This window comes from Motacilla alba, chromosome 21 (genome assembly GCF_015832195.1).
Source record: "Motacilla alba alba isolate MOTALB_02 chromosome 21, Motacilla_alba_V1.0_pri, whole genome shotgun sequence".
Taxonomy (NCBI): domain Eukaryota; kingdom Metazoa; phylum Chordata; class Aves; order Passeriformes; family Motacillidae; genus Motacilla; species Motacilla alba.
Window position 1 is genome coordinate 5,453,725 of NC_052036.1, and position 14,591 is coordinate 5,468,315.

Genomic DNA, 14,591 nt, shown 5'->3' on the forward strand with positions numbered 1-14,591 from the left:
TGTAGGGTTGAAGAAACTTTCACTGGATACTTATCAATGATATTTTTGTTTTCAACAAGGGGGAGAGAATCATGTCTTTTATTCTATTTTATTAGAAGGTTAATTAATTACTTTATTATATTATATTACATCTAAACTGAATCTGCCAAGCACTCAACCTTGCACACACTGCACAGAATCTTGTGGCTGTCAGCCGACAATCCCCACACACACACACACACACACACACACACTTGGCCCTGACAGGCCAAGGAAACAAAACACCATCACTTTAGGTAAGCAGTATTGCATTCTACTTTTGCACAAACACAGGCACATCAAATGACAAGAATTGTTTTTCCTTTCTCTGAGGTTCAGAGAATGTGAAACCCAGATATATTCTTGGGAAGAATTGTGCCTTGCTTTTCTCTGTGAAGAGAAATGTGGTGACAGGTACTGACTTGCTTAAAATGGATCTCATCCCTGACTTTGAGTCACACTGGGTCCTTTTGGTTGAAGCATTTGATTCTCCCCTTCTGTTCTACTCTTGTGAGACCCAACTTGGAGCATTGTGTACAGTTTTGGTGTCCTCAGTGTAAGAAGGACATTAAACTGTTTGAGTAGGTCCAGAGGAAGCCACAAAGTTGATAAGAGGACTAGAGCACCTCCCCTATGAAGACAGGCTGAGAAAGTTGAGGCTCTTCAGCCTGGAGAGGAAAAGGTTGTATGGAGACCCACTATATGAAAGGAGCTATAGGGCAGCCAGAGAGAGACACTTTGTCAGGAACTGTAGTGACAGGAGAAGGAGTAACAGGTACAAACTGAAAGAGGGGACATTTAGGTTAGATACTAAGAAGACATTCTTTACTGCATGGGTGATGAGACACTGGACCAGGTTGTGCATGGGAGTTGTGGATGCCCCAACATTGGCAGGGTTCAACGTCAGGTTAGATATGGCCTTGAGCGACCTGGTCTAGTAGAAGGTGTCCCTGCCCATGGCAGGGGGGTTGTGACTAGATGATCTTTTAAGATCTGTTCAAACCTCTTGACATTCTAGTCTTCTATGATTTTTCTCTCCAGCTCCTTAATGCAATCCAGCTCTTTGGAGCTAACCTGGATGACTACCTGCATTTGTTACTACCTCCCATTGTAAAGCTATTTGATGCCCCAGATGTCCCTGTGGTGGCTCGCAAGTAAGTGCTGGTGGCTTTGCAGTCTCTCTCATTGTAGTTTCACCTGTGATATCCAAGTTCTGCAGTGGCTGAACATTTACAATCAAATACCACTTAGTCCCTTCCTCAGCTTTTCTGTGTTAAATCATTGTGGAAGGCCATTTTTGTTTGGATATCACAGCAGTGTTACCAGTTTTTTGGGTTTGTTGGTGGCTTTTGGTTGTTGTTTGTTGGTTTGGGTTTCTTTGTTGTTGTTGTTTCTTTGGGGTTTTTAAAATTTTCTGATTGTCACCTGCCAGTATTTTAGTCACTTGCAAACTGTCCTGCAAGTACTAGCTGCTTTAACAGAGTTCTGGTGTGTGGTCTTCAGGGCAGCCAGGACAAAGGTGAGAGATGCAGAAATCTTGACTCCATGTTTCAGAAGGCTGGTTTATTATATTATGATATATATTATATTAAAAAAACACACTAAATCTATACTAAAAGAACAGAGAGAAAGATGCATCAGAAGGCAAGACAGGAATAGAAAGGAATGTATAACAAAGGCTTGTGACTCCCAGAGAGTCTCAACCAACTGCCTTCTTGATTGGTTATTAAGTGGAAACACCTCACATGGACCAATCAAGGAAGCACCTGTTGCATTCCACAGCAGCAGATAGTTATTGTTTACATCTTGAAGCTGAGGCCCTCAGCTTCTCAGGAGAAGAAAATCCTGACAAAAGGATTTTCATAAAATATCATAACTACACTGGTGACCTGTTTTTCCTGTTGTTATTAATCCTAGGAGGACTGAGCACTTTAATAATTTTTCTTGTTTCTTCTTTCTTAACACTCTGAGAGATAAGTTCTTCCCTCTTTTTGCTCTGACTTAAGAGCTGCTCTGGAAACAGTGGACCGCTTGACAGAGTCGCTGGATTTCACGGATTACGCATCGCGGATCATTCACCCCATCGTACGAACACTAGATCAGAGCCCTGAGCTGCGAACAACTGCAATGGACACCCTCTCCTCTCTGGTGTTCCAGCTGGGAAAGAAGGTAATATTATTCTTTGGCTTGAAAGCTCACAGAAGGTGTGACTGTCCCAGAGATCAAGGCTTTGAAGTTGACGTTTGTAATGTACTCACGGATTTCCAAGAGAACTGATTTTTCTTCTTGGTTTCTTTCTGGAATTGAGAGTTACTGAAATCAAACTGTCAGAATTGGTGTCTCATCAATGAAACAATGTGATGGAATTTTACTGCTCTTGGTGCCACTGAGTAACAAGTTTACGATGCATTCCCTTTTACAGTACCAAATTTTTATCCCAATGGTGAACAAAGTCCTGGTGCGACACAGAATTAACCATCAGCGCTACGATGTTCTCATCTGCAGAATTGTAAAGGTAAGCTGACAAGTGTACAGTTGTTTGCACTTTTGCCATATTGTCATGTTGAAACAGATGTAGCTGGAACCTTCACTTGGATTTACTGATAAAATGAGGAGTGGTTGTTGCTCAGTTTCTCTGTTAAGTGCAGCTTTTTAATGCAACTTTGAGGTTGCAATGGGAATTTTTTTGTCCACTGATATTAAATATTTCCTACAGAAAAATCATGGCAAGTTCTTCCCTAGAACTTAGACCTATAGACAGTGTCATTACTATTCTTCTCTTAAACGTGAATTTATCCTATTTTCCCGTGGTTTCAGGACTTGAGGAGACCTTGTTATCTCAGTATTTTCTGTGGAATGTCTTACATTTTAAAAATTTAATAACTGGTTCACAATTTGTGTGAAACAAGCAACTAGCAAGTCAAATAGGCAATAGTGCTTGTTTCAATGTACATTATTTTGGCTTTTTATACTAGGAGCTAAGAGTTCTTGACAGTTACCTTGAGTAGCAAAGGGATATCATTTAGAGTTCTCTGGCTTAGAAGGTGTAATCTTTATAATGAAACGTGGTTATTTGCTTCACAGATTTTGCTGTAAGATTTTGCTGTAAGATTTTCCTGCAAGTGCTCTTTTTTTTTGGCTTGTTAAGAATTGGTTTTGTATGTGTGGTGTGATCTTCACTGTAAACCAATTATTGTAGGGTTACACTCTTGCTGATGAAGAGGAGGATCCCCTGATTTATCAGCATCGAATGTTGAGAAGCAACCAGGGAGAAACTTCAGCCACTGGTCCTGTGGAAACAGGCCCCATGAAGAAATTGCATGTGAGCACCATCAACCTGCAGAAGGTAAGACTAGAGCCTTCACAGTGTGAATTTGCTACTGGAGGGAGCTAATGTGTCACACTGAAGGAGTTTTGTCTGATGCATCTGAACTACATTTATTTATATTGCTTTTATGTTGCTTTTCTCTTTTGTACAAAACTGAAGTCAAAGTAGTGTCTGAGACTCTTTAAAATTAGAAGGTGCTGAGCAACTTTTAAGATAGGAGTGAATGGCTGTGAAGTAACCTTTACACTTGCTTGTTAAGTATGAACAAGACTTTCTAGATCACAGTGAATAATCTCTTGCCATTAGAGACATCTTGTTTCAGAGCCTCTCCTGTTTTTTGTATTTTTGCTTTTGCTCCTCTTACATCCCAGTTTTATATTTTCTTGAAGGCAGAAGCACTGGCTAGTTTGAACAGTACATGCATGCAGCACACAGTTCAGTAATGGGATGGATTGGTTTGAAAATGCTGGACTTAAAAATGTAATTCTAAATGCATTAAGTTTTTTTAAGCTGATTTCAACAGTGTCTTCAGCTCAACGTGTATGTTTGTAGAGAAAGGATTGTTCATGTTAATACTTGCCATGTCATGGCAGGAGTACATTTAGGGAAGATTTCTTAGACATGAGACTTAAGTACTGCAGATTGTCTAGTAAAGGTAATGGATTTCAGGAAATTGAAAAGGAGTTCTCAGCATGTGGTTTGGAGCTACAAAGAAGTTAATGCTGCCTGCTGATGGATTTCTTGTGCTCTTGAATAGTGCTTTGTTTGGTAGGTGAATTGTCTTCCTTTGTACTGCAGGCCTGGGGGGCAGCAAGAAGAGTTTCCAAGGATGACTGGTTGGAATGGTTAAGGAGACTGAGTTTGGAGCTGCTGAAAGATTCTTCCTCACCATCCCTGCGCTCATGTTGGGCCCTGGCTCAGGCCTATAATCCCATGGCTCGGTACAGTATTTCTGGATTTTTTATCTCACTTGAAATGGCAGATGGAAGCTGGATATTATAAGGAAAATAGAAGGTTATTTAGAAGCTCTTAGGTTTCACAAATAGAGACAGTTCCTGCTTTGGCATAAATCAAAGAGCCAACAGCTTGATTTTATTTCCACCCTTTCTAGTTGGCTGCTCCATGATTTGTACAAAATCTTTCATTGAAATTCTGCATGTTAGTCCAGAAATAAGGTAATGCACAAAAGTGAAGCTGGAAAAACAGCAGAGTATGAAATTATTGTATTGAGTATTTACTGTGGGGAATAAAAATGCATCTGAGTGGAATAAACTGCAGCGGTTTTTTACAACTTTGATGGCATATGATAGCACAATATTTCTATTATTGTAGTATACCAGCCTAGTCTATATTTTTTAAATGAAGGTTTCACAGAAGTTAGCTGTATCAAAGCTAATCACTGTTTATTGCAGGCAGGCATGTAAGTGTATTTTTTAGCTCTCTGGTTAAGAATGTGAGCCCACTGTCAAACACACTTCTTCTCATGAATCCCCACCTCACACTGTCTTTTGTGTTCCTCCCCAGAGACCTCTTCAATGCTGCTTTTGTTTCATGCTGGTCTGAACTGAATGAGGACCAGCAGGATGAGCTGATCCGAAGCATTGAGTTGGCCTTGACTTCTCAGGACATTGCAGAAGTCACTCAGACTCTCCTGAACCTGGCAGAATTCATGGAGCACAGTGACAAGGTAGAGATGCTGTTGGGCAGCTCCTTCTAGTGCTGTTGTGGTGGCTGTTCTGTGTGGAGTTCATCACTTTGTAATACTCATCCTGTTTTTGATGTGTGTGCTCCCTCCCAGGGCCCACTGCCTTTGAGAGATGACAATGGCATTGTCCTTCTGGGGGAAAGAGCTGCCAAATGTCGAGCATATGCTAAGGCCCTTCACTACAAAGAGCTGGAATTTCAGAAGGGTCCCACCCCAGCTATTTTGGAGTCTCTTATCAGGTAGGACCACAACTGGTGAGATTTATTCTCTTGCAGTAGCTACAGTTTAAGGTACAACTAGGATTAATCTAGGCAGTTCTTAGGACTTCAGTCTGTCACAAGATGTTGTTAAACTACTTGCAAATGTGCAATTTTAGCTGCTGAGTTCTGTCCTTCTACTGTGTGGTTAAAACTGTGATAGAAGCCCAGGGAAGTTTTGCAGGAAGAAGTGCAGGAAAAAGTTCTGATTCCCCTCTCTCACCCTTCCAGTTCACTATGGAATATCATGAAATGGCTGCAGGTTGAATGAGACAGATTTCTATACCTCCATATAAATAAGTCAGAAAAGTTGAAGTTTGTAATTAAAATTTCTCATCACATTCTGCTGATTTAGCTTAGACAGGTCTCATTGCTCTTATGTCAAATAGAAGATACTATAAATGATGTGTTGTTTCTGAGCTTGGTGAGTGAAGCAGATGTTAGCCTGAAATAACCTGCATGGGATTTGATGCTAAACTACATGTTTTAAAATGTGAATCTCTATTCCATATCACAGAAATGTTAGCTCAGCTATTTGAGATGAACAAATTGATTTTGGTTGAGCTGAAACTTAACTTTGTCTTTATGCAGTGAATTTTTCAACCCTCCTACTTCCTTGGAATTGTGTTTTCCAATTTTTTTCTCTTCTATTATTTTTTCACCGTTCATTCTGCCTCATGTTATTGAGAAAAATATAGAATTCAGTGTATTTTTTTCTTGGTCTCAGTTGCTTATGCAGTTGTTTTTTTGTGTATCAAAAAGCAAGTTAAGGAGCAAAGAATTGATGTAAAGCACACTTAAAAATGAAACAATTTATTAGAAATGAAAAAGTTTTAGAAACCCTTAAAAATCCATTGTAGACCACAGTTAAAATAGTTCCAACTATAGTTCCACACAGTTGAAAATTGCATTATGAATATTTGAACATATGTAAATTCCCAAGACACCTTTATCTTCCATTTCAGACAGGACCGAACAACCTAATCTAGATTCAAACTCTCTTCAAGATGAATAAAAATAGATATATTAATTATAACAATCTTTTTCCAACATACTCAAACAATGGTAGGGCTATAGGAGGAGTCTCATTCTTTTTTAACTGTTACCTTTAACACTGTGTTATGCGAGGGAGAAGTTTACTGTTTTTGACAGACTATCTCTAGGTAACTTCCTACTGGGAAGTTGAAACAGATTTTGATACTCCTCAATCTGCTGTGTTAGCAAACATTCCCTCATGGTGAAATAATTTTTGGCACTTAGGGATTCTCTGGTCTGTACTAGTGTTCTGCTCATGAATACAGTGGTTTTAATGTTGGAATTGAGTTCTTTGGCTGCATCTGGACTTTTTTTTGCTAACCTGCTGCTCACACTCAGCCTTACTGACATACAGCATGTTTGTATTCTAACCTGAACACAGTTTGGGAACAGCCCACAAAGTTGTTTCCTAGTTTTCATCAGCATTTAGGTGATCTGTGTGGATAGAAATAAACATTGGAGGGCCCATGGGACAAATCCTCCTCTGGTGTTACTGTTTGTTAGGGCAGCCTTCAGTGGGAATTATTTGAGGCAGCAGCAGGAGGTGGCAGTAAAAGGTCAGGGGAGAATCTGGACAATGCAAATTAACACCACATTTTTGAGCTTTGTTCTTTCTTCTGTGGGAGAGTAAGCCACTTACTATACACTAAAGTGCATCGGGGGCACTTCTGTTTGATTCCTCTGGCTTGAAATGAGTCCATAACTTTTGTGGTTTGAGTACTTCTTGAAAGAAGTTGCTTAGCAGTGCTTGCTCCAGACACTGAAGGAAAGGAAGCCAGACTTTGCTTTTCAGTCCCTGCCTATCTGGTTAATAGCACTAAGGCAACCCAGTAATCACACTGCTAGTGAAAACACACCCATAGGTTTTCTGAAGGTGCTATAAGTGCATTCAGTTCTAAGCTACTCTAACACAATATTTTTCCCTTTGGAAAGAGCCTGAAGAGGAGGAAACAAGCCTGAGTCCTGATAATACTGGTGGCTGTGACTGGTGTCGCAGTGTTGTGCACATCACCAGTACAAAGCTGTTGCATGTATTGGATGAAATGGAACATTGTTTGGCTGTTTATCGCCCACCTTTTGCGTGGTGAAGTCATGTAGCTGTACAATCAAACGTTGATTTCTCCTATGGTTTGAAATCCTCTGGCCGGATCTTCATCTCCACTCTCTTGAGTGAATAGGTCGAGCCGTGCCATCCGTACCAGGTGATGCCATCCATGTTCTTGGTGTGCTCTCCTTTGCGGTAGTAGACCCCGTTCAGATTGGAATCTGTGCAGCAGTTGTACCAATATCCACCTTGGCAGGAAACATAATAGATTCCTGACATTAATTTATATTAATTATATTTATATCATTAATTTATATTAATGATTACTACTTGTTCCGGAGGGCAGAGAGCAGAATGCAGCATTTAATCCCTGGAGCCTGTGGCTCTGATAGTTGAGGTTGCAGGTAAATTTAAAACTTAATATAGATATTTAGGAACTTAAAGGTATTACAGCTCTATAGTCAAATTAGTCCAGTAGCTTTTAATTTAGTTGCTCATTCCTCTTAGGATATTTCCTTGACATGTTTTTGACTCAGTGAATTAGCATAGGAAATGAATCTGGGTAATTCGCCAGAGCATCTTCAGAGTTCAGGAACTCTCTGGGTATTTACTGAGGCTGAGGTCAACAGTTTTATTTGCATGTTGTGTGAGACACAATGGCGAAATTAAAGAGCAAGATGTAATGAAGATAATTATCTTTGACAGAACTCAAATATACTAAATTAAATTAAGAGAATGACCTCTGAAATTAGAGGCTTGTAATAGGGTTGTGATAAAGATCACAAGTCAAGCTGAATGTGGAGGTGAATACAGGAGAGGAATTACAGGTGCCTAATACTAGGATTGAAAACTTACGAAAATACAAGAAAAAATAAGAACCTGACAGATATTAAGGAATAACTTCCTGTATCACTGTATTTTATCAGCATGTGAGATAGTCTGGCAGATACTATAATGGGCTGGGTAACTGTGTGTAGGGGAAAGCACACAGTTATTTTTAGAGTACTGATGTCTGTAATGCACAGTGTGGCTCTGTAAATCAGCTTTAACTGCCAGATTTCCCACATAAGTGTATTTTCCAGAACTGGTCACCTCTCCCTTGATTTGCCACTCAGATGTTACTAGTTGCACGGAAAGAGGGAGCGTTGGGCTCTCCACACCTGACCCAAGCAGCTCTCTGGGGACAGGAAGGGTTTGTGCGCTCTACCTTTCCGGAACTGGGCACAGTCATCCACGCACTTGTCGTTGTCCTTGTCCTTTGTGCTGAAGGCCGTGTTGTTGTGGTAGCGCAGGGAATCCCGCCCGGTGTTCCCGGTGTAGTTCCCCACAAAGAGCCGGTAGCTGTTTATTTCATTGCTCAGCGTGAACTGCTGGTACTGGGCATAGCGGGTGTTACCTTCCCAGTCCTGCACACAACAGGGGAGAAGAAATCAGTCCTGTTGGAACGGTTCTGCTGCCCGAACAGGGCCCTGAACCCTGAACGCTCAGGTTAAAAGTCTGCTGCCTGGCTAGCTCAGTCTGTAGAGCATGCAAATCTTAATTTCAGGGATGTGGGCTCGAGCCCTGCGTTGGGCGCCAATAAAAAATGCAGGTGTTAAAGTGTTAGGTGCTGCTGCCTGTCTCTTGTCCCCAGCAAGCCTCTCCTGTCAAAGGCAAGCTGAGTTAACATTCAGGCAATGCAGTCAAACCTCCACGCAACACTCACCGCAGCTGGCTCAGCAGTAGAGGCAAGAAAGGTTCTTTTGCAAGGTTTTATTCCAGCAGAGTAACACTGTCGCTGAAGGACAACCCAAGGAAAGAGAAAGAACCACGTGGAGCAGGCAGCTTATAGAGGGGAAGGGGTGGGCAGAGGCGCCTGGACTCCAGGGGTTAGGGGGGTGGCCACCAGGGGAACCCAGCCAGTGGCAAGGGAAGGAGAAACCAGAGGAAGTTGTGACACCAAGACCATGGGGGAGAGTGTTTTTCCCTTTGGGAGGGATGACTCTATGGTAAGTAGTAGTTAATATTTCCAGGACTGAGGGCTTGGGGATTGACCAAGGGGGGAGAGTTCACGGGATGCTATAAGTTACGAGAGACTCCAACATCCATGATTATATGCATGTATTTTTACTGTCTCAGACTGCAAAAACTGCTCTGTTAAGGCAAAGGAACTTTCCAGAGCAAAGCATGAAACTTCCAAGTTTTATCTGCACTGGTATTGTACAATCTGTAGGAAACCTGATGTGCAGCTCTTGCATTCAATATCCTTGTGTCAGCATGCTGCCTCAGGTAATTTTTTTCCTCTCTGAAACAGTGACTTTTAGATATTAAGCCTTTCAGTTTACATATCCCATCCCTCATAGCTATTGTACCAACTATAAACCAGTCTCAGTCAAATCCAAGCCTTTAAGAGACTGAAGAAGTTGAGGGTAACACAATGCAAACTCTTGTACCCAGGCTGGAAGGAGGTGCTGCAAAATGTCACAGGCTTGGAAACTTAATGGGACATCTCTTTTTGAATTTTTAAATCTGAGATGATCAGCAGTTTGATCTCTGTCTGCAGTGGCTTCTGCAAAGAGCCCCACATGTTCTGGGGACACGATGTGTGTGCAGACAGAAGGTTGTGCCGCTGACTTTCCACAGGGGAGAAGATACTTCTGCCTTGTGTTTGAATGTATTCCTAGATTGATCCTCCTTCCTTCTCCTGTAATTAAAGCATGCAAATTCTTTGGGCCTCCTAGAAAGATAGGAGATGGTATCTGGTACTGGGGAACAAAAAAACCTTTTGCTGCTGAAATTAAGAGCTGATTAATTACCTCCAACTCTACTCGCAGAACAGTGGGGCGTCTTGAAAGTCGGTAGATATTTTCATTTCCCAGCCAAAAATCTCCCTTAATATTGCCAAATCCTTCCCTGTATTGTTTCCAGTCCCTATTGAACGATGTCAAACCAACTTTACGTCTTTGGATGACAGTCCAGCCACCTCCATCTGTCTCCATGTCACAGAACACCTGGAATAGGAAAAAAAGGCAGTGGTTACTTGTCAGTAGACTTAGGAAGGTTCAATTCTCTTAAGACAAGACATTGTTCCAGATTTCACACCCCGAAGAAACTTCTCTGGCAAAAAAATTATTAGATAAACTCTTTTTCTGTTTTCTCTCTTAAATGTGCATGCACTCTTTCCATCCTTTCAAGTTTGCTTACATAAAGATGCTGATGGCAAGTGCAGGGTACCAAAACTTAGTGTGTGCTTTTTCATCTCTGTAGAGAGGTATTTCTTGATTATATTTTAAAAAACATGTAATATACGTTGTGTACTGAATAGCCTTACCTCCAGATCTGGAATTCCCAAAAATTCATCAGGAGGTAACTTGTAAACCCCAGAAATTCGGTAGTTCCTCTGGTAAAGTGATGAGCAGTCATAAACAGCATCTACTTGAATCAGAACCAGAAAGTGAGACTCTGAGCAGCAAGAACTCCTCTTCTGTGAAGGTGCTTTCTGCAAAGTTTAGTTTGTAGCACAAGGAGTAATGAAGAAGGCTTTCCACAAGTCTGATGCTTTCCTGAAATTGCTTTGTTGTGAGTAGTGTATGCATTGGCAAAAGGTGTTGTAACACTGGGATTTTGTGATTTTTATTAATTTACTTATTTTATTTTTTTTAACCTCTGCTATGCAAAAAGACATCTCTGCTTTCACATCACATTGCCACTGTGTGTCTGTGCTGAAAGTACATTTGCTGCTCCCCTACCAAGTAATAAAGACTCATCCAATGACCAAGCCTGCTGCAGGCTGTCTGTTTTGAGTGTGAGAACAGGTTGGCCAGGTTTGTGGATCAGGAATATTTGTTCAGCCCTTTCTGCATTGGCAAATGTGACAGAAAGTGCCTTTTAACTGCAGTCAGTCAATCTGTGAAAGCTTCTTTTCCTCCTGGTGCAGGAGCTGATCTGAAGATGGTAAAATACATAGTTATTTTGAGGAGGATGAATGAGCTGAAGTTTATAATGTCTGACAGTTTTCAAAAATGTCTCTTACCTAGTGAGGTGAGACACATCTGTCTTAAATACCTTCTGGGCCAGTTTCTGCTGCTTGTAACTGTTTTTTCTTCAGCTTTAAGAGACTTGTTATGGTGTAACTTTTTTTTAAGGCCTACTGTAAATAGTGATGTGTCAAAACTAACCAGGTGGAACTATTTTAGAGGAAGAATTAAGTAAATAGATTTAGAAGTTCTTCCTTAATGTTAAAATAATCCAAATGAAGTCTTTTGGCAAACCCAGTTGAGACTGAGACAATTTAAGCTCTTTGCAGTGAATTTCATTTGAAGAGAAAAGTCAGCGAAGAGGATGCTTTCTTCTAGAAGTGCCTTTACAGGTAGCTGACCTAAAAATGCACCTGCATTCCACATTGAGTACAGGCCTGTGCAATCACTGTGTGCAGTGACATTTTCCCTCAGGGAAGAGAATTTTGAAGAATTTAACTGTGGTCTGGCTAGGTATAAATCACAGTTTGTATTCTATATCACAGTTTGTATTCAATCTATAACCTTGAATTTTTAAGAATTATCGTTCAAAAATAATGGATCACTCTCTTTTTTACTCTGATTCAGAGATAGTCATAAAGATACAATTACAAATCTTTAGTAATTCCTGGAGAGCATTTCTAATTGTTTTAAAAATTTCTAGTCTCCTGTCAGCTCTGTGAGCTCAGAGGTTATTACTGCCAGAGCCATTCCCTTACCAAGCCAGCTCCCATTCTTTTAGGATTGCTAGTGTAGTGCTCAGAAAATGAACTATTAGACTGAATTCCTCACTGTAGAACTGCAATATCTGTTCAGTTTTTGCACTCCTTAAAAACAGACATAGATATAAAAATACAGATGAAGAAATTCAAACTAGTTTTCTCAGGGTCGCTGCCTAAGCAGCAGTTTTCAGTGTGCATGCTTGCTAACCACGTTAGCAGGACATGCTAGCACTAGGAACTAGTCATTAATTGTGCATTGAGAGGAGTATCTGGGAGCTTGGTGACTCCCTCCTTACCAGCTGATGTTTGTGTGACCATCTGGGCTGCCTGGAGTTGCATGATGTCTATCTGGTTGTTCATTTCGGAGTATTTGCTCTCGGCGTCGATGAGGCGCGACTCCATCTGCTTGGTGCTCCCTTCCAGCTCCATCACCTGCATCACCACATTCACCCAGTCCCCTTCCTGCTTCTTGCTCAGCTCCTGCAGCATTCTGCTCAGGTTGGCTACCTGCAGCTTGAGCTCCTTGATCTCCTCGCAGCAGCCTGGCATCTTCAGCTGTGCATTCCCGTTGATCATTCTCCTCTTGGGAGGTTTCTGCAGCAGCGCTGGGTAGATTGTCACAGCCACAGTGACAATGCAGAGCCATGCCAGCTGAACCGTGGGTCTTGCTGGCATTTTTGCTTACAGCAACAGAAACCTTCCAGCTGACTGCAGTAGTCTGAACGCAGCTGGGATAGGTATAAAATTTCCTGCAGCAGCCTGGTACCTTCCTTGCTTCCAATGAAGGGAGTCTCTGAAGGTGGAGCCTGAGGAAGTGGCTTTTTTTCAGACACCTCCTGTCAGAGTCTATGCACTTTGGAAGTCTGTCTCAAAGCATCTTATATACTATTTTTCTGTTTACCTCCACCCCCCTGAAACTATGAAGAGCTTGCTGGCCCCTCCCAGTTAATCTGTTCATATCAGGTGTTTACAGGGTGAAATTGGAACAGGTTTTAGCCAGGAAAGGTTGGGGAGAGCAGGAGAGACTTCCCTCAGTTCTGTCTTGAAGGGGTGTAGGAGAGGGTTAGGAAATGAGAAGAATTTCCAGCAATTATTGCCTGCTGGATTGGAGCCCTCTTGGTGACTAGTCCTGGCACTTAAATAACATGAGAGCATTAGAGATCCAGAATGTGAAAAGCCTGTTCAAAATGGGTGAGTTTATAGAAGTTCAAGGAAGGTAACTCCCTAGAAGGTAGCTCTGGCTGCTACAAGTCCTACTACAACCCCAGAAGTTGTAGGGGGTAACTCTGTGGTTGCATTATTTTTTAATTTAGACAGTATTTTAGCAAATTAATTAGTTAAGCATCTAATCCTCTTCTCTCTGGATACTGGGTTCTCTGCACTATTAATGTTGTGAAATCCACTGCTGTTCTTTTAGAAATGGGATCTCTGAGGGTGGGATGACATGAAATCTGCAGAATGTGTAAGTAAAAACTCACTCCTCTGTTTATTCAGTGGGCAAGTGAAAGGACATTAAGTAATGGTGAGAGTCAATGTAAAATCTACACAGGGTTGTTTTTACAGCAATGTGATCTAACTCCAGTGTTAGGCAGGCCAGTTTATTAATAGGATTTTGAGAGGAAAATCTGTGGTTAATTAAAATATCTGTAGTTACATAAACAGTAGATTTTAGAGTAAATCTTAAATTTTTAGACGTTCATAGTATTAGTCCAGTCTCAACTGGCTGAGATGGCAACTTCCCCTCCTCTTTTATATCTTTTAACAGTTCAGAATTTTAGTATAGCAGCTTGATGTCCAAATAAAACCATTTCAGCAAAGGTGCAGCCTTTTCCAGAAGGCTGCAGGCTTACTTCTAGATCCTTCTGGAAAAGTTTTTGCTCCTCAGGCCAGCTGCTCTGTAATTGCTTAACATGTGGGTTCTTGCATCTTCCTGCAAAATTTGGGATTATGATAATGGGCAGAAATAAGATGAAGTAAAGGATTAAATGCCTCATGTATCTGCTCCTTGCATAAACGCTGTGAAAGGTTCTTGATGTCCAAGGGAACAAAGGAGAACTAATCTTGCCCTTCTTACAAAGGACATTAGGACAAACCCAACTGACACACACTATCCCATCTTGGCTTCTTTTGCTGATCCAAAGTGGCTGCAGGATTTCTGCTTGATTAGGAACCATTAGAAAAGCCTTGCTGACCTGACATTTGCTTTTAAAGAAATGGAAAGCACAATTGCTTGTTGATGCAGTTTCTCTCCCTCCTCAGCTCTGATACACTTGTTGCTTGATGCTTTGTTATTGCCTCTGATTTTCACTGGGGCTGGCTAGTATTTTTCTCCAAAACAGACCCACAAGAGTGTGAAGATGTTGGGAGATGAAATCATCAAAGCACTGCAGGAGTGGAACATGAATACAGGTGTCTTGTAAACCTGAATTTTCATAGAGAAGGAAGAGGGAATCTTTACAAGGAGGTCAGAATTAGAGCTCTCCAAA

The 14,591-nt window shown here is 41.2% G+C and overlaps 2 protein-coding genes across 9 annotated transcripts in view; one reads left to right on the forward strand and one right to left on the reverse strand.

Moving 5' to 3' along the window:
* MTOR (mechanistic target of rapamycin kinase) overlaps positions 1-14,591 on the forward strand; it is a 67,220-nt gene that overhangs the window by 15,733 nt on the left and 36,896 nt on the right. For all 6 annotated transcript variants that reach the window (XM_038159590.1, XM_038159588.1, XM_038159592.1 and 3 more), the window contains 7 exons: positions 1,060-1,172; positions 2,025-2,187; positions 2,441-2,533; positions 3,218-3,364; positions 4,145-4,287; positions 4,871-5,033; positions 5,145-5,290. In XM_038159590.1, coding sequence (XP_038015518.1) covers positions 1,060-1,172; positions 2,025-2,187; positions 2,441-2,533; positions 3,218-3,364; positions 4,145-4,287; positions 4,871-5,033; positions 5,145-5,290 — 968 coding nt within the window. The remainder of the gene's footprint in view (positions 1-1,059; positions 1,173-2,024; positions 2,188-2,440; positions 2,534-3,217; positions 3,365-4,144; positions 4,288-4,870; positions 5,034-5,144; positions 5,291-14,591) is intronic.
* Positions 4,202-14,378, reverse strand: ANGPTL7 (angiopoietin like 7). Of its 3 annotated transcripts, XM_038159596.1 has the most exons (6): positions 12,402-14,378; positions 10,699-10,802; positions 10,184-10,378; positions 8,596-8,794; positions 7,418-7,636; positions 4,202-4,335 (listed from the first exon to the last, which is right to left on the reverse strand). In XM_038159596.1, the coding sequence occupies exons 1-5, from the start codon at positions 12,778-12,780 to the stop codon at positions 7,467-7,469; spliced, it is 1,047 nt and encodes a 348-aa protein (XP_038015524.1). In that variant the 5' UTR covers positions 12,781-14,378; the 3' UTR covers positions 4,202-4,335; positions 7,418-7,466. The 3 variants fall into 3 exon arrangements, with proteins under 3 accessions (XP_038015524.1, XP_038015523.1, XP_038015525.1); XM_038159595.1 differs by lacking the exon at positions 4,202-4,335 and having other exon boundaries at positions 6,090-7,636; positions 12,402-14,376; XM_038159597.1 differs by lacking the exon at positions 4,202-4,335 and having other exon boundaries at positions 6,090-7,636; positions 10,699-10,799; positions 12,402-14,373.